The 20085-nt window shown below is 44.2% G+C and overlaps 1 protein-coding gene across 2 annotated transcripts in view; it reads right to left on the reverse strand.

Annotated features, from left to right (window-relative positions):
• Positions 1-20085, reverse strand: part of TNR (tenascin R) — a 494238-nt gene that overhangs the window by 79479 nt on the left and 394674 nt on the right. The window contains exons 4-7 of one of the 2 annotated variants that reach the window (XM_070768479.1): positions 17601-18077; positions 10956-11219; positions 7060-7175; positions 4625-4775 (exon numbers count right to left, since the gene is read on the reverse strand). In XM_070768479.1, coding sequence (XP_070624580.1) covers positions 4625-4775; positions 7060-7175; positions 10956-11219; positions 17601-18077 — 1008 coding nt within the window. Of the gene's footprint in view, positions 1-4624; positions 4776-7059; positions 7176-10955; positions 11220-17600; positions 18078-20085 lie in introns of those variants that run through there. The other variant, XM_019976964.2, reaches the window with a different exon arrangement.

Here is a 20085-nt window from a genome sequence, read left to right on the forward strand (position 1 = left end):
TAGTGAGTAGAGTAGAAAATGGTGTTCTCAATTCCTCATGGCATGTCTACATGGCTAACATGCCCTCTTTTAATTACTCATTATCTTCTAGAAAGAGCTGACTCGGCTTCCATGTTTTTATTTATTACAGATGACACCCTTCTAGCTGGGGCTGATTAATGTTAATATTAATATTCTTCAAGGATTAGGAACTGGAACCACAGGCTCTGGCTCTCTGATTAGTTGATGAGCCAGGACTAGGGTGGGCATTCTCTACCATCCTCACACATAAATAGAAAACATCTGATCTGGATGGAGCAGAGAGGGAGAGAGAGGGAAAGAGAGAGAGAGATAAAGGGGAAAAGGAGGGAGGGAGAGACAGAGAGGAAGGGGGAGGGAAGAGGGCAAAGGGAAAAATGTGATTTATAGTAAATACCTATTTGGACTTCCCTTCTTGGCACAGAGCTCCTAAAACCCTTGATATTTTCTAAGTCATCAAAGTGGTAAAGTTGTCTCTTGTTGAATGGACTTGTGGACAAAGAGGGGGATGAGAGGGTGGGACAAATTGAGAGGCTAGCATTGACATATATACACTACCATGTGTAAAACAGATAGCCACTGGGAAGCTGCTGTATCACACAGGGAGCCCAGGCTGGTGCTCTGTGATGACCTAGAGGGGCTAGGAGGGAGGCGCAAGAGGGACAGGATATATACATAGTTATGACTGATTCCCATTTTTGTATGGCAGAAACCAGCACTACATTATAAAGCAATTATCCTCCAATTAAAAAAAAAAAAAGAAACATGATCAAGCTTTCCCCATTTAAAAAAACAAAAAACACCACCAATTTCCTTTTCCTCTCTGTAAAAAAGTTGTCTGTCTCTTGTTATGTTAATGAATCGAGTTTGGAAGCCTGTTGTCAAGGGACCCAACTAGGTGATTAGAGGGTTGGAACTTGCAGTCTCACTCATGACATCTGGTCAGTCCACCACTCGTGCTCAAGTAATGAAACTTCCATAAAACCCCAAAAGGATTGGGTTCAGAGAGCTCCCAGTTTAGGGAACCAGAATGCTTCCATGTACCGCTATGACAGGACCCCAGTTCCATGGGGGCAGAGGCTCCTTTGTTCAGGACCTCTCCTGTGTATCTCTTCATATGGCTGTTGATTTGTGTCCTTAAATATCCTTTGTGATAAACCAGTAATTTGGTGGGAACATGGGTTTCCCGAGTTCAGTGAGCTGCTCTAGCAAATTGCTGAAACCCAGAGAGGGAGTCGTAGAACCTGTAATCTGTAGCCGGTCAGTCAGAAGGACAGGTGACAACACCTGGGTTTGTTTTGGCCTCTGAAGTGGAGGATGGTCTTAAAGGAGCCTTCAACCTGTGGAGTCTGATGCTCTCAGATGGTAGATGGTGTCAGAACTGAGTCGAATGGTAGGATACGTAGCTGGGAAACAGAATTGCTTGGTGTGGGAGATCCCTCCCCCAAACACATACACACTGGACCTGGGTGCAGAATTTTAGGAGCAAACGAAGAGAGAGAAGCAGAAATGAGTGGCCGTGTGGCACTTCTAGAAAGATATAGAGAATAACTTGATTCTTGACTTTCCATTTCCTGGTTCAAGTCTTCTGTGAGACTCAGATGCATTTCAGGCCCTGGGGTTCCATGAGATACTCTGTGTCCTTCCAGTAAATTCTCTTTTTTGCTTCAGCTACTTTATGACCATTTTTCTTCCATATTACCAGAGTGTCTTGACTAAGATTGTGTTTTTTTTTTTAAACAATCCTCACCGGATCACAGTCTCGATTGTCTCCAGGATGGTGTCCCCCTCAGGACTGTCTCAGCCTGACTTTGAGCCTCTCAGTCTTTCTGAGTTGGCCTTTCCCTGGGCACCCCACCCTCTCTTTGTGGGTCTAGCCTAGTCCTGTTCTCTATTAAACAGCTTTGGATTTGGGGTCTGGCACCAGCCAAAATAAAAATCACCAGATCATTTGGTTTTGGTGCCACCTGGTTTGGAGTTAAAATGTTCTGGTTTTCATATTTGGAGTAATAATGAGATCTAACAGAATACATCCAGATGTTTTCTTTCCTTCATGCTGTATTTCATGGTTTTAGATAATTTGGGCTTTTAAATTTCATTTAATTTAATAATGAGATGGGGGAGATGTTCTCCGAGCAGCTGAATAAGCATAATACTTGAAACATAGTAGACACTCAGTACATGGGTGCTGAGTAAATGAAATAAAGAGATGATTCTCAACAGTCATAAGAAAGAAAAGGAAGCATTTCAATAAACTGGAGCTTCTTGGGAAAAAAAAAAAGTCACAAAAACTCTAATGACCATGTCAGGCTTTTTCCATCAGCTCTTTAAATCCCCCAATCCTAGTCATAATGCTTGCTTGTATTAGAGTGTCATTGTGAAGCAAGCGCCAAGGCCTCTGGCTGCAGGAGGTCTTGTAATTTGAATTCCCAAAATGGCCCGACTGGAAGAAGCCAGCTTGCGTGCCCGACAAGGACTCAGAGCTTTGCAGGAGAGGGTTGGTGTGGATCAGACCTTAGCAGAAGGAATTAATTAAACAATGGTTTCTTAAAAACAGCAGATGGGGCTGGGAGCCAACGGTCTTTTCCGCACCCACCCTTGGATTCGGCCCTTCAGTTGGCCACTGGGTAGCCATGTCCCATTCCGGTCAAGAAGGTATCAGTTTGCTTTCAATTTAGGCCCTAATTTTTAAACAAACACACATCCTCCTCAAAAGGTAAACTGGAATAAATATTTTTCTCTCCATTTCTTTGTGATTCTGTACACAATCTCAAAATATGAACTAGGACATTTTTTTCCTAATTGGAAAAAAAAATTGGCCTGGCTTTACCACAGATGACAAGATCAGGAGCTTTTCATTTTAATCTTAAGAAAATTCCAAATTAAAAAAAAAAGACTGCCAATTTTGTCAAAATGTGGTGTAAGTAGAAGCCTAAAGCAGAGTCTGTCTCTTCTAAGCGTGTCAGTGTTTTGGAAGAAAGGCATCCTATGTCTGTAATGTTCTTCTCTGCGCTTTTATGTACCATCTTCTTCTAGCTTTTTGTTTTCTGCTAATACTTTCTTGGTATCAAATCTCAGAAATGATTTAGGGACCTGAAACATTCCAAATCAGAAGAGGAGAATGAACAATTACCTAACCAACTCTTAAGGGTCCAGTACAACCTTGGGAAGCAAAACTGGGGGATAACTCTGGCCACTGGAGAGAGTCCTACAGAGCACGTTTAGTTTTATGGCTGTAGTTTTTTCTAAAACATATTTGGATTAGTACAGTGGGTTTAAAGCCTTTTGGGGAGGAGGGGGGGTCATATTCTTTTTTTAAAAGAAGAAAATCTTAAATGATTGTACAAAATATAAAAGAGATGAAAGGGGAACTAACTGCCTTGGTGGGAAGGTGGGAGGGACATGGGAGTGGGAGTAATAAGAGGCCGGGATCTCTACTTCCTCCTTGCCTTGAGGAGCTGTCACGGAACCCTGGGGCTCTAATGAAGCATAATCTGGTGCCACAATAGTTTTAAACCAATGTTTTCTTGACTGAGCACAAACCTCAGCACCTGAGGCTGTTTAGTTTGGATCCAGTTAACAAAGTATGAATCACTAATCCATAAACATGGGCTCATTATATAGTGTTGTGGTTCCCTTTTCTGGCCAACCTGGCCTTCGCCCTGGACTCATGACTGGTTTTCTTAGGTGTCAGTTTCTGTTTATAAAAAAATAAAGCTCTCCCAATATTCGCCTAACTCAGTCTCTGTTACAGGGAGTGTTGCTTAACCTTTGAGTCTCAGCTCCTCCATCAACAAAATGAGAACCAAAAGTGATACCAGAAGCTATTTATAACTTTTGAGAAATCCTTGGTTGAGGGCGCACACACACATTATATTTGTTAATTTACAGCTCTGAGGTTGAACATCCTTTTTTAGCTAAGGAAACAATAAAGCAAAATGTGATACAGTTAATGACTCAAACATAGAAATATAATGATCTTGCATGAGAGGAACTGTGGAGATGAAATAATAATCTACTTAAGTTGTCACCTTGAACAGTGACCCAACCCACACTTACTGGTTTGGAATGATGTGTTTCCTCCGGCTCTGTCACTTCGAAAGGTGTTCTCTGAGTGAATGTATACACACTGTCATCAACTCAGTGCTAATCACTTTGTGTGCTTTATCTGATTTAATCCTCATGTCATTTCTTTGAAGAAGGTATTATCGTTCATCATTGTCAAATGGATCGAGGTTTGGGAAGCGTCTTAGGACTTTCTGCACGCCTCACAATAAGCAAGAGTGTATTAGCTCTTGTTGGTTCCAAAGCTCAAGATATTAGGGACTGACAAATGAAGTCTCTTAATGAGTAAGATCAGAATACAGACACACGGGAGATCTGAACAAAGAATTTCTCATAGAATACTCTCCTGGGTTTCTGGGTTTGCAAGAATAAGGAAGATGTTCACCTAAGCATCTAGTGGAATAAGCTCCATCTCCAGGCACCAAAATTAATTTCAGCTGTGGGAGAAGTCCTAGCATCCCTTTGTCTCTCTTGATTGAGTCTGCAGTTCTTCCTGAGTGAACCTTGGGTTGTCAGAGGGAGAAAGGTTGGAGGCACTCACCAGTGGAGACGCTGGCCGAGGTAGGGGGGCTCCGGGCTTGCTCTTTCAAAGCCACCACATTGACAATGTATTCCTCCCCAGGCTTTAGTCCTGTCTGGTTGAAGGATGTGACGTCACTGGGGAGCTGGGCAATCACCCCTCCTTCATTGTTCTGGTGGAAGGAAGGGAGAAGCAGAGAAACCAGAAGAGGAAATCAATAGGAGGGGAAAGGATGGGACCCTGATTGTGAGTTAAAGATGAGAAATGCTTCTCTGCCCTCTAGGCTGACAGCTGAGTGTCTGGGGCCAGGAATGGCTCCCAGCAGGCTCAAGAAGAATGCCACCACTCTATGAGGATTTGGCAAAGGGAGAACCAATTTTCAAGAACATTTCTTTGGCTTCCCCTGCTTCTACTGAGTTTGCCAATAAAAATTAGTCATGAGGTGATGTAGACATTTTTGCCAAAAATGAAATGTTTGATACTTACCACCTATCAGATTTTTTTTTTTTTGGCATTTATCATGGTGAGCATGCCTTTGACTATTTAGAAGAGTCTAGTTGTGTGTGTATGTGTGTAAACATCTTTATGTACATGACAACATATTTCAAACTGAGATGTTCCGAGTTTTTTAATGAGCTGGAGCTATTATTTTGCTGTGTCTGGAGTTTCTCATAGTGTTACCCTGGCTGCACATCTGTCATTGTCTTGTTTCCCTTTTACCCAGATGAGTTAGGAACCAGTGATACAACCATGGAGTACAAAGAAGAGGAAAAGGGTAGAACAAAGAATAATACAAAGGAGAGAAGAAAGAGACACACTGGTGAAAGAGGAAGCGAAAAAGATCAACATGACGTCGAGTCCAGGGTTTAGCGTCTCTCTGCCCACCTGTCTGTCTGTTGGCCTGTTCTTATACGTTTTCTCTTTGTGTCTCTGGAAGTGGAGGTGACAAGAGGGCTATTTTTTGTGGCACAGTCCTTTTCTTATAATCTTTGGTCTCTGTTCATGTCACCTGGAGTGCCCTATATGTATTTTATATCCATACTCTTATAAATCAATGTGACAAGTGCCTCCCACTAGCCACAACCTACAGAGCATACAGTTATTGTATGTGGCTGTATATTTGACCTAGGTAAGCCCTGGCTAGCCCCACTCTCATTTGGAATTTACATATTAGATGTAAAACAGGCAATCCTGGCATTGTTTTGTCTTGCCTGAGCAGCAGAGCGGCAGGAATCCAATTGCCCACCATACTTCTTTGGCCATTTTAATGCAGATAAAACATATAAGAAACTACATATATAGAATATCTGCTTAGATGTAGTTCGCCTGGCATGTCATGACTATATCCCCACAAGAGAAAGAGGTATCTTGTCCAGTTCAGAGGACAGAGCCCTGGAATAAGAAGTGGAGATCAGGTTCTTGTTTTAAGCCTGCCACCAACCAGCTGTCTGATATCGTTTAAGTTCACTGAGTCTTATTCTCTATAAACTAAACAAACTAGATGTAAAATGAAGGGTCATTCTCTGTGAATCTGAAAGTCTTTTGTAGTTTCAACAATCCATGCCTCTAAGAATTTTGAAGTAAAAGGAATGGTAAAATCACAGTCTTATGAGCCAAAAATGTGTCATCTGTCATTAAGTCTGATGAATGATTTGAAAAAATGCCCTTTGATATTGAAAGATGAAGACAAAGGAAAGGAATGTGATTAAACATTTTATGTATATGTATGTATGTATATATATATATATATATGCCCTCATGAGTGATATAGCTAGGGAAAACATCAGTCGCATTAATAACTCCTAGAAAATTAGAACTAGTCAGGCACCTCTGGCAACTTAGATATGTTAATTTTCAGATTAATAAAATAAAATACCACTTTGATGAATGGAAAGAAATCTTAAGATCCTTTTCAGCTCAAAATGTTTAAGGAACATTTTTCTCAATGACTAGGTTATGCATGGTGTTTTTGTGTTACATCTCTGACTTTCAGAGCCTGAAACCACGTAGGCTGACTTCTGGGGCCTCTGCCTGCACAGAATGAAGCTGTGGGTTGACTATGAGACTGATTGGCTTTAGCTTTTCTTGTGTCCTAGAGAGAAGCCCCAACTTTTTGAAAGTCTAGGTTTTCAGACTCACTGAAGTTGCAGCTTGCTAAAAATGTAAAGCCTTTTGAGCAGAGAGCTGGGCCATGGCTGCTCCCTCATTCTCCTGTCATCCAAGGCCTGGGTACCAGGCTTGGGGCCATTCTTGTTAATCAGTCATTACCACGCCTTTGTGAAAGAAATGTTCTGTAGCCCGCCAAGTGCCCCCTTGTGTCCTTAATGGCATGGAGAGAGAGACAGAGATTGTGTGTGTGTGTGGGGGGAGGGTGGCTTTTTTGCTGCCCCAATCCTAAGTCGAGGGTGTGGGTATGCCACATCAGGCTGTTTGGCCATCTGACAGGTGGGGGTTACCTTTGGAATGAAGCTGATCTCCCACCCATCGAAGGAGAATGAGAAGGGCTCCCACTGCACCTCCACGGTGGTCTCTGTGATCGTCTTGAATCGGAGCCCTTGAGGCGTGGAGAGATCTGGAACACAGCAATGTGGGTGATAGTGTCATGGCTAGCCCTGGCAGGGGCAGAGAGCAGTACCTGGGCTCCCTCCACGCCATGGATGCCGTGGCGTGTGATGGGCTATCCCAACCTCATTACAGACGCGCTGGATTCCAGGCAAGGGGTGGGCCCAGGCACTGTGGTGTCGGCGCTCAGTGTGAGCAAATAGAGGAGTAACCCTAATGAACACCTAAGAAGTACTTTTTATGCTTTCTGTTCCATAATAGGTTGATGTTAAAATCCAAAAGTCACACTTCCCTGTCCTTACTAAGGTGTTGAGTCTTGGCATTTAACATAATGCCTTTTTCAGAGAAACCAAAGGCCATCTTTGGAGGCTTTAAGGGTTTCCAAGAGGCGGTGTGAAGGTTAATGTCACTGTTCCTTCTCACACCCGGGAGAAGGGGGCACAGAGAGAATTAGCAAGCCAACTTCAGAACAGAGACTGGAACGCTTTTCTCCATCTCATACTGTGCACTAAGAATATCTTGTTTAGCTCAAATCGCCACCTCTAGGATGGCCTGAAATTTCCATTTTGTATAGCAAAATGTGTAGCCAAGCCAAGCAAGGGTGTAAATAAGGGACAGTAACAGATACTGGAGTTTCTGCTTTCGCTCCACGAGTTCCTGCTTTTCTTTCTCCAGCTTTTGCTTGGTTCTCTCTTCCCTCTCTCCCTCACTCACCTTCACCTCAATCTTGTTTTTAGTTCCTCTCCTGATTCCCTGGCTTTCCACTCCCCACACCCTCCCACCCCTCCAACCCCCAAACACACACATGCGCACACAGGTGGAAGTAGACTGGTCCTAATGGAGTTCCAATTACCAGCCCTGAAATACGACGGCACGACTTTTCTCACTTCTCCAGGGAGCCTGATCCCATTTTTAGCTGCACCTCTCCTGGGACCCTCCCATTGGAAGATGGACAGATTCTCCTCCTTCCTGTTTGGAAGCTTCCTTCTTGGTGAAAGGCAGGGCAGCTCCTGAACCCACTTGAAGGTGCATCAGGTGAGTTTACATGATTCTGTCCTTGTCACCTGGGAGCTTGCCCGAGGGGATGCCCTGAATCGGCAGAATAAACGCCACGGGAGATGGAAACCTCACCACGGCGCGTGGTGCACGCGGATCAGAGCAGAGAGGCCTGGGAGTCGGGCCAGGCTCTCGCTGTGGTGACTCATCCCAGAGCAAGGTGGGGAAAGCAGCAGATGGTGACCTGCCTCTCTACGCGATCACTGCAGATATTTTAAACTGGTTCTCAGGCACCAGAGGAATTGAAGAAGAAAAAAAAAAAAAAAGGTCAGATATAAACAGAGATAATTATAGGCATATTTAAAAAAAGTCAGCATTCAGAGGGGGGAGTCCAATATTCTAACAGGATCTTTGTCACCTGAGAAGCAAGGGGACAAAATGACTTCTTAAATCCTTTCCCCTCTGCCTGCCCTATGCTTGCAGCACAACTCAAGACCCTGGCCTCCACGAAGCCTACCAAGCCAACTCTTTCTCCTTGGCGCGTGTGTGCTCAGTCGCTTCAGTCGCGTCTGACTCTTTTCGACCCTATGGACTGTAGCCCTCCAGGATTCTCCGATCATGGGATTTCCCAGGCAAGAATACTGGAGTGGGTTGCCATGAGCTCCTCCAGGGGATCTTCCTGACCCAGGGACCCAGCCCCCATCTCTTATGTCTCCTGCATTGACAGGCGGGTTCTTAACCATGAGCTGCTGCTGCTGCTGCTGCTAAGTCACGTCAGTTGTGTCCGACTCTGTGCGACCCCATAGACGGCAGCCCACCAGGCTCCCCCATCCCTGGGATTCTCCAGGCAAGAACACTGGAGTGGGTTGCCATTTCCTTCTCCAATGCATGAAAGTGAAAAGTGAAAGTGAAGTCGTTCAGTCGTGCCTGACTCTTAGCGACCCCATGGACTGCAGCCTACCAGGCTCCTCCGTCCATGGGATTTTCCAGGCTAGAGTACTGGAGTGGGTTGCCATTGCCTTCTCCAACCATCAACACCACCTTCCTACTTCAACCTCTTCTTATTCTGAACTTTCTTGGCATTTGTTACCCAAATACCATCTTGTCATTTGAGACCTACACCAAATGGACTTGGATCACTCATCCCATATTTGGTGATAAGTCTCATTTACCAACCCAGGGGCTGATATTTCATGGTCACATCTTGTTCTGGTTTCCTGCCACTACTAAAATCTCTGTGATGTAATAAAAAAAAAGTATTTGGTCTTTGTCCTAACACAACAGCTCCTAAAACCCTAGGAATCCCCAGAGGGAAAAGAGTATCTTTTGTATGATTATGAGATACCTGGTAGCCCGGGCCTCCTAGATAGCTGATTTGAAGAAAAACCCAAGAGTGATTTAGGGAGAGGTTTGGAACTTCTGCCCCCAACCTCCAGTGAGGGGAAAGGGGCTGACTTGAGTTAATCACCAATGGCTAGGGGTTTTACCAATCATGCTTGCATAATGAAACCTCCATAAAGGCCCTAAGCAATGGGGTTCTGAGAGCTCCTGGGTTGGTGAACACGTGGAGTTACTGAGAGTTACTGTGCAGAGAGAACATGGAAACCCCACACACCATGCTTTGCCCTATGTATATCTTCCATTTGGCTGTTCTTGACTTGCATCCTTTCTAAGAAATTGGTTATAGAGAGCAAAGTGCTTTCTTGAGCTCTGTGAGTTCTAAGGAATTACCAAATTAAGGAGGGGTTGTGGGAACCCCTTAAATGTAGAGCTGGCTATTCAGAGGACCCGTGACAACCTGGGACCCGTGGCTGAAAACCGATGTGGAAGCAGCCCTGAGAGACTGAGATTTTTAGCTTGTTGGATCTGATGCTAACTCCAGGTGGATAGATATTGAGTTGAATTGAATTGTACAATGCCCAGCTGGCATTTGAGAGCTGGAGAAGTGGGGTTGGAAAGACAATTGAAGAATTCCGAAGTATATAAAGAAAACTAAATAAAAGCCCTTTCCTATCTCTTCTTATTCTGCTCTTTGATGTAACTAATGTTAATAGTTGATATGCAATCTTTTAAAATGTTTCTGTTCTTAAATAAGCATGCAAAATATAGATACATACCTATAGCAGTTCCTCTGTTATAAATAAAAAAGAGAAACTTCCATTTCTCATAGAAAAGGGTTTAGCATGCTCTGTGTCTCTCTTTTGCCCATTGACTCTTCCTAAATGATGCTTTAGAGATTCAATGTTTATAATCGAAATGGACCATCAGGGTATTTTACTAAACAAAAGATTACAAAGACATAATGCCACCTCTCTCTGAGGAGAAGTGGGTGTTTTCAGTTGTGGTTTTAAATAAGATTTTTTTTCCCACTGTGCTATACACTCGCCATCTGTGATATACCATTTAGCACTTGCTTATTATATGTCCTATTTCATATCTGCTGGTTTTGAATCTCTAACTAGATTCAAAGTCTGTGTAAGTCTCATACTTTCCTTGACTTCTAATCAGACTCAAGCTTATAACAAGTCAAAACTCAACAATTACAGTACTTTTTGTCCTTTTGGCTCTATAATAGATAGGGGCTGTCTGGGCTGTGGAAACTCTGCTCTTTTGGAAGTGTCTTTTTAATGATGTGCCCTTTCCTAAGTGGGTCACATTGGAAGCCCTTCCCCTTGAGAGCAATGATAACTGCAGGCATCCCTGAAGAATTAAGAAAAGACACTACCATCATGAATGCCCATGATCTCATGTAGGAGAAAAGAAAAATGAAGCAGGAGGGGGAAATGGTACGTACGGGTGGCCACCTTGGCAGTGATGGGAAGGCTGAGGATGTTGCTAATGACAGCGTAGACGCTGATGTTGTAGGTGAGACCTGGCTCCAGCTCTGAGATGGTGACGCCACTCCAATCTCCAGGCACCCGCTGCTGGAGCTGGAGGCCCCCCAGGGCCGTCGGCTGGTAAGAGATCACATATTCCGTCACTGCCATCGGCCCGTCCCATTCCAGCTCAATGGACCTGTCGCTGATACCAGCCACTCGCAAGTCCTCTGGAGGGGCAACTACCAGGAGGCAATACACAGATAGCATGAGCTCAGAGGTCTGCCTTTCCCACGCTGGACTCAACTTCCTCACCTCTCACCCCACGTGCCCTGTCTGTGTGCTCTCAGCCCACTGACTTGGAGTGATCAGGAAGTCCCTTGGCAGGCAGGTTCTTGTCTTTTCTGTGCTCAGTACTCTCATCTCTACAGGGCCCTGAGTTAGTAGTGGGCTGGAGCCTGCTCCTACTGGCTTGGAAAAGTTAGTTGTCAAATTTTGCAAGACATTTTTAAATAGTCATTGTGAAACATGAAATTGTCTAAACTTAGAATTAGATAATTACCTTAAGAACAAAAGTAATAAATACTCCAGACTCATCACTGGCAAACGACTTCGCTGCATTATACTATTATCTGTGCCCTTAAGGCAATTCACCTGTGTTGTATCTCTTTGGTAGAAATAGTGCATGCGTGCTCAGTTGCTAAGTCGTGTCCGACTTTTTGCGATCCCATAGACTGTAGCCAACCAGGCTCCTCTGCCCATGGGACTTCCAGGCAACAATACTGGAACAGGTTGCTGTTTCCTCCTCCAGGAGATCTTCCTAACCCAGGGATCGAACCCATGTCTTCTGCATTATAGGCGGGTTCTTTACCACTGAGCCACTGGGGAAGAAATATTTGGCCAAAAATTTCGTTCGGGTTTTCCATGAACTGGGTGGACAACCCAAATGAATTTTTTCGCCAACCCAGTACTATTTGATTGTATTCTAGTGCACAGCTGTTCCCAGCTCAACATTTAGTGACTTTATGCTGGTACTTTGAAACTGGCTATGGTGGGAGTATTTATACCATGGGAGCTGGCAAATGCTACAAAGTGGAGCTTGTTATTTTTTCCCTCAGAGAGCTAGTTGTTAGATATTTAACAGCATATGTTAGCTAATATTTTTGGTAGTTTAATACATAATTGTTATCAGATTACTCTGGAAATGTAACTTGTGTTACACAAATTTTTATTAACCTTGACATAGGGGATGATGACAAAGGAGCATTCCTGTTCTACTTCTCAAAGACTATTCAATAGCCTTCATGTATGGTTCCCTGGGGAAGTGAAGATTCAGTGGTAGTGGGGGTATTAAACAACTGAAACTTAAAGACCAATTAGGAAGTTAATACCAGTGTGCCTGTAATTGGACCTGCCTGTAGATGAAATCAAAGATCAGGCCAGTATTTAAGTAGTCATAATTAACTTATAAAGTTATGTGTAGTGGAGGCTTTGTTTAGCTTAAGTGTTGTCATTGGTGTTGAATTTTCTGAGAATTCTCACTCTTTTCCCTTTACACAAGCAGAGGACTGAGGACTGCTAGTCACGGGGCCATGTGAGTGGAAAGTGCCTGCTCTCTATGCTGCTCAACCTCAAATCCTCATCAGAGGCAGAAATGAAGACTCATATGATGGGCATTAGGAACATATATTTGCAGTACTGGGCATTTGCTTCAGGAACTATTCATGGTTTGAAACAGTCTAGATAGCAGAACTTCTTGTGATTTAAGAAGTCATATGTTGACCAAAACAAACAAACAAAATTAACATTATTTTTAACAATTTATATAGTTAGATGTATGTAAACGAAATTTAAATAAAGTTTCAAATAGCTTGTAAGCTTGTATTGTTTCTAACTCTGACATGATTGAGCTATGAATTCCACTAAGATCTTTGGGTTAGCCTGTATAATGTATACCGAATGACTCTTGGACCAAAGAAGGAACAGTTGATATATAGAACCAACAGTATTTTGCATGATTATATTAATTATTTATTATGCACCAAGCACTAGGCTAAACATTCTGACATGGATTTTCTCATCTCATCCTCTCACCAACACTATGGGATCAGTATTATTTTTACCCCTGTTTTACAGAGAAGAAAACTGGGTCACACAATCGAATACAGAAGCTAGGATTTGAACCCAGGTGCAATGATTTTAGGAACTCTAAGTCAGTGTGCAATACAACTTACATTTGCATAGCATCTTGGTCTATGAAGCACCATCTAACTAGAATTTTTAAAAAAAAATCTTTTAATAGCAGCTTTATGAGGTAGATTCGGAAGATATAATTATTTCAACTTTACAAATGCAGAAACAGACCCCGGCAAAAGGACTTGCCCAAAGTAAGGGAGTTGGGTCATAGCTGAACTGATCATCAAGCGAAGGTCTTCTACACTCAGTCTACACTTTTCTACCCTGGATGTTCTTCCCCCTACAATTTGTAGGATGGGTTATGGATTGTGCCAAATGCTTTCTTTCATTTGTACAGAGCCTCAAAAATAAACTACATCAGCAAATAATTCAGACTGTCTTTTAGGATGGAAATTCCAGACTGGTGCTTATCCTAGTGGTCAGAAACCTCTTTTAAGAAGGATTCTCTAGTGCCTGCCTTTTGTGATTCAACACATTAATTCCAAGTTTCCAATGTGGGACTCCTCCTGTCATGGTGACAGAAATGGCCATTCCAAATTCCGTCACCAACAATTCTTAGGCATTCAGAACAAGTCGGTGAATTCATTTTTTGTTCCTTTCTCCAGAAAATAAAGCTAATCATGACAATAGAAAATGATCCAAACAGCACATTTGAGGATTTTAAAGTTAAAAAGGCTGCAGAAGGATTTTCTCATCTTGACAACTTAGCTTGGCAAATTTTTAATCTTGAGACCTGAGCCTGGGTGGTGGGAAAAACAACCTTCATGTCTGATGAGAAAGAAGCAATAATGTCCATGGTGGAAGAAGCATTCTTGAGAGCAGTGGCTCAGCAGAAGAGACCATCAACACTCACCCTATAATTTAGCAGATGCTGTATACACTGGGTGTCAATAATTCTTATAAAATTAAATGATATTGAACTAGAAAGCAAACTATAAAAGAGCCGTATGCCTTGATTCAAGGAATTTAGTGGGGCTGATGCAAAATATTCTTTTATTTATTTATTTTTGGCTGCACTGGTTCTTCTTTGCTGCATGAAGGCTTTCTCTAGTTGCTGTGGACGGGGGCTTCTCTTTGTTGCAGTGGGCAGGCTTCTCATTGCGGTGGCTTCCCTTGTTGCAGAGCATGGGCCCTGGGCACATGGGCTTCAGTAGTTGTGGCACACTGGCTTAGTTGCCCCATGGCATATGGAATCTTCCCAGAGCAGGGATCTCACCTGTATCCCCTGCATTGGCAGGCAGATTCTTAACCATTGGACCAAAGGAAAACCACACAAAGTATTTTTAGTCTTGCTTTATTTGGGGCTCCAACTTGGAAACTTATGGATGAGCAGGCAGTTAAAAAGAATTAACTGTAGCTTGAGGAACTGGAGTTGCTTATCTGCAAAGATGCCATGCTGTTTACTTTTTAGATCTGGCATCAATTTTGCATATATGTGGTGAGAGCAGTTGGAATTAGTTCCATGAAGTGTCTTGCTCAGAGGAGTGAGTGAGGTTGGGTGCCAAAGTTGGGACTGGCTGCAGTGCTGGCCAACACAGAGGCTGATGGTGATGAATCTCTGCATGTCTGACCAAAGTCCAAGGAATGGCTTTCTAGATTGTTTCAAGCCCCAACTCTGGTGTTTCTTTCACCCTGCTTCTTCACAGGGACTTGTGACCAGTTCACTGGCCTCCTCCCACACTAACCTCCTTCACTGGGGGCACATGTGGACAAATGGTTGAACAAGCACCCCTATCCTGTCTCCAACACTTAATATTTTTTTTATCACCTGACAGAGCTCAGCTTTCATATCAAAAGACTATTTCTTTATGCATGTGGCTTTTACCATTTTTATTTTCCAATTCCACTCTACTTAGCATCCTAGGGAGGATTCAAGAGTGCTAGAAGTTGATAGGAGACCAGAGTTCTTATTCTTGTTCTGCCATTAATTAGCTGTCTGGCTCTGGAAAAATCTTTCTGTCTCCCAGGACTGCTGCTTTTTCAGTTTGTAAAATGAGAAGCCCCGAGTAGCTTCTTTCTAAGACCTGGTTTAAGTGTTCATATTCTTTTTGTTGTTGTTCTATTATCTTTACCCGGCCAGAGAGTAGAGGCAGAAAGGTTGAGATCTGGTCTCATGGCCCACTGTGAGAAAGATCAAGGCTGGGAGTCAAGTAGAGTGGTCTTGTCAACTCTATTCAATTGCATTCAAGCTCTAGCAGACTAAGGGATCTCAGAATGAAGTCCGCACAATGGGCCTCCATTCTCCATGCCCTTGCCAGAGAGAAAGGAAAGTCAGGAAGTGTGTTATGGCTCTCCTCGGTTTCACCTTCCCCACTCTCCTCTCTCCTCCCCTTCCTGCTGTTGGTGAGACGAATAGTAATACTGGCTTGTGCGCATCTGGCCAGAAATGTCAAACAGCCGGTAAACAGCCCCTCTCCTGAAGCCTTCTCACCAAGAGCAGGTGAAGTAGCACTTTAGATAATGACCTAGATACTTCTCTGGAAGAGACCCATGGCATTTGGTTTAAAAGACAAGCATTGAGAGCAGCACCTCCAGCAATGAGTGGTGGCTCCATGGTTGCTATAGAAACAGATGGAAATTATGCAACTGTCCCTCCTCACGTGCTTTGGGAACCTATAAAGTAATTTATCTGGTTGTCTAAAAGTCTTCCGCAATCAAATGGCACAGAGGTAACGTGTTGGAGGTAACATGTGGCTCATGGATTGAGTTCAGCCTAGTTGTAGTTACGCTAGCAGCTGCTGAGTCTTCCCCACGTGACCAGAAGGGTCATCTCCAGCTCAGTTTGTACTCTGGATCCGATTAAGGTTCCATTTGCAAATGAACCCATCCCGGTGGAAAAGGAGGGTCAGGAAGAACATGACAGGTATGTACAACCCAACAGAGACAAGTTTTATTAAGAAGAATGTGAACTATACAGCAGCCACACATAAAGAAGGGCCCAGAAGAACACTTAGCGTCCTCTGATGGGGCCTCATAGAGCCTTGTCCTGTGAGTGAGAGCTGGGATCATGCTTCAGTGTCCCCTTTCCAGCAATTAATAGTGACCTTGGGTTTGTAAATGATGCAGCTTAATTTCTGCTTGAATTTTCCTTCTGAACAATTGGTATAATGACTATATTTTCAGAAAGATATTCAGTAAACAAAAGTATGAGGCTGCATGAAACCATTGACTATGGGAAAAATGGAGAAACATTTTTTTTCCTAAGCAGTGAATTGTTTTTTTTTCTTTACCTTGTTGCATTCATCTTTCAAAAGAAATTTAAGTTGCAGGTGCAGAAGACTTGTCTGACTGCTCTGGTACGTAGGTGGGAATCACTGCTGATGCTCAAGAATAAAAGACCTGGCCTCCCAGAATCTCCCGCTTAAACTGAGGTCAGAAATCTGATCAGAAAATTTCCTAGAATCAACTCATCAGAAGATTTAATAATGTTTGTTTCTTGTTATTTTTTATTTTAAATCTTCCCAATGAGCCCTCTGAGCCGACTGTTACAGATTGTACTATGAATGAGAAGGATGAAGATCAATCACTCAATCTGTATTGTTTAAAATACAAATTTATCAGAGACAGTCACTGATTTAGAAGATGACGAGCAGTCACAGTGAGATAATGAAAAATAATCTGATTTTAGGCAAAAGAAAATGATCTCCAATGAAATATTGGTATGTTCTCACTGATGGACTTGGGGCCTCCTTTCGGGACATCACCCTTGTGTTGGTTTCATGATGTAGACACATGTGGGATTGATTCCAGTTTGTTATATGTCTTTTGGAACAAACTGAATCATAGCGTTCTAGTTAGACTGTGAGTTCTTGCTTAATGGAGGTCTTTAGTAATTTATTCCTGTTTACACGTAATTCCTTGCCTGTAAATACTTTCATCCATGTGGATTCTAGATCATTTCATAAATTAATAACTTTGCCATATGGAAGCTCCCAAAATAACCAGAGTGCCCAGTGAGTCTGATTATCACAGACTATGCCCCATCTCATAAACTAGCATTGTGAAAGGAGTGTCCTCAGAATATGGCAACAGGAAAGGGGACTATTTCAGAGTGGGTGGAGCTCTGGGAAGTCCGCTGAGTTAGAGAGGGGTCCCTTGCCTAAGGGGTCCCTTGACTCTTCGCTTTCTTCCATCTTAAGGACAGTGAAATGCTGTCTCCATTATTACCATTGACTTTGTTCCAGCCTCGGGGTAAGATTCAGCTTTCATCCCAAACTTGACCTTTTCTGGTTTCCACTCTTCTCCCCTTAAACCCATGTTGTCAACTGTGATCGACTCAAGACATCACCTCTCTCGGAAAGCAGAGGAGCACGACCCATTTGGCAATTCTTTGGCCTAAATTCACTTTCCCTCCTATATCTCTTCCCGCCTCCTGCTAGCTGGCTGGACCGCCCTTGCCAACGGCCCCGCGGAGCCCCCCTCCCTACCTGCTGAGCAGTCAGGGCCCTGGAAGCCCTCTTCACAGAGGCACAGCCCCTCCTGGCAGTGTCCTCGGCCGCTGCAGGCATTTGGACACCGCCGCTGGCCGCAGTCCTCACCGACGTAGCCTTCCTGGCACAGGCAGGTACCGTTGGCACAGATCCCCTTCCCCGAACAGTCCCCGGGACACCTCAGCTCGCTGCAGTCCTCGCCCGTGTAGGCCTCTTCGCAGACGCATTCCCCGTCCACGCACAGCCCCCGGGAGCTGCAGTCGGTTGGGCACCGGAGTTCTGAGCAGTCGTCCCCGCTGTACTCGCTGTCACAGACGCACTGGCCGTCCACACACACGCCCCGACTGGAGCAGCCCAGGGGACAGTAGGGCTCCGAGCAGTTCTTGCCAAACCAGCCTTGATCGCAGATGCAGCCACAGGACTCCAGGCTAAAGTTCCCATGGCCACTGCATTGAGGGATATAGTCCAGTTGTCCTGGAATGGCCAAGGAGAAGGTCAAAGGGCAGCTGTGAAACCTCCTGGCAGTGGGGTACGGGGAGGGGGGCAGGCCAAGACCTCGGCTTGCTCACTGACCAAATTTGTGTTGCTGAGAGAGAAGCTCAAGCTAGCTTGGCATGTCAACAGCTTCATGAATCTTTTTACCTAATGTGGGTTGTGTATGTCTGGCATAGTGTTGAGGGTAAGGATGAGTGAGATTGGGTCCCTTGTCCTTTAGGAGCTCACCTGCAGTGTGTCTTGGCTTGGATTCCCTAGTGACTAATTGGGAGGTGCTCCCAGGAAAAAACTGGTTGGGGAGAAGGGGAGACCAGGGAGGGAGGAGCCCAAGCCAAGCATATTATCAGGCAAAGGCCCAGGGAGGGTGACTTGGGTTCAGTCCTGCAGGGTCTTCTGGCCACAGGGCAAGCCACACCTCAACTGGGTTGAAGGGCTGTCCCTGGAGGGTGTCGATCCTTAGGCTCGTCCGTTCTCTACCCTGAGCAGGTCAAGGAGGTTCTCAGAGCCTGGGAGCAGTCCCTGACCAACACGCCCAGGTGCTGGCACTGGGGACTGAAGGGGACCAAGGGGATGGAGGCTGAGAATCAGGCCTGTGAGGCAGGTCAAGATCACATGTGCTGCAGATGCTTCCTATTCCTCTCCTTCCCACCATCTAACCAACTGCTCATCCTTCACAGCTCAGCTCCAGGGTCACTTCAAAGGTTTCCCAGAATTTGTCTCATTTGGTGACTGTTTGCTGTGATCTTTTTAGGATTCTACGCGTATCTCCGGCCCTAGGCTTTATCATGCAATAACTAGAGTGGTTAATTTATCTGTCCAGCATGAATCAAACAAACTTATTAAACGAACACCATAGCAGTACTTGCTTGGCATCCTTCTCGGCACTTGGCCTTGGGGATAGGAAGTCAAGTAAGTTATGTCCTTGTTTAATTTTGCCACTTCATGCACCCCCTCCCCCCATGGCCTGAAAGGATACTATACTGACATTGGTTAACATAGATCTTCCTTATAGATCTTTTCACATCTTCCCAGGGAACCTGGTGGGAAGCTGGTTTAAAAAAAAAAAAAAAAAAAAAGCCCACTTACAGAAGCCACCAGCTTCCCAGGCATTGAAGACCCATGTCCATGGACACCTGTGTCTTTCCTGTATTCCCCAACTCCACTGAAAAAGTGAACTCACTGAGGAAGGAGAGTTTGAACACCTGGACTTTGTCCTCAGTTTCAGATTGTTTATAGTTTTGGTTATAAGGAGGAAGAGGTGAGAAAACCCCAGAAATATTTCTCTTCTCAAAGACTACCCCCAGTCTTGGTGTCTCAGAATGAATGTGTTGGACATCTCTCTGGACATGTGGGCCATTTCTCCCTATTAAAATGCCATTCCTGACACCTCTTTCATCCTTGGGCAAGGCTTGAGATATTAGACCCTAGAGAGGTAAGAGCTTGAACCCAAGATAGTAAGACACAGTCCTTTTCTCATTACAGACTGAATCAAATGGGTAGAAGGTACTGTTTTGGGTGAGAGAAGCTGGGCACAAAAGGGAACACACTTTCTGCTCATGGGGATCTGCTGATAATAACTACTGAATATGAAGTGCCTACCAGAGGCCGGGCTTTCATCTGAGTGGAGGTTTTTATATTTAATAGCTCCTTGTTGTTCTAGTCTGTCGAGGGGAAAAGGAACGCATGGGTTAAGCAACTTGTTCAAGTCACAGGCTAGCAAATAGCAGAGATAGGACATGAAGTCAGGAAGTCTGGCCCTGAAGATGAGCTGACTTCTCCCAGAGAGGTCAAGAGTCATTCATAAGTGTTAGTAGTTAGGATGTGGGTGAGGCTAGATATCCAAGTTCCGGATTGGATTGGGGAGAGGCTTGTAAGAAGCTCTGTGAGTGCGTGTGCACGCACATGCATGCACAGCCCCGTGTTTTGGTGGAGGGGGCAGGGGCTGAAACTTCCAGCTTGCCGGAGAAGATGGGGCCAGGTCCTCTGA

The sequence above is a fragment of the Bos indicus genome, chromosome 16 (assembly GCF_029378745.1).
Source record: "Bos indicus isolate NIAB-ARS_2022 breed Sahiwal x Tharparkar chromosome 16, NIAB-ARS_B.indTharparkar_mat_pri_1.0, whole genome shotgun sequence".
Taxonomy (NCBI): Eukaryota; Metazoa; Chordata; class Mammalia; order Artiodactyla; family Bovidae; genus Bos; species Bos indicus.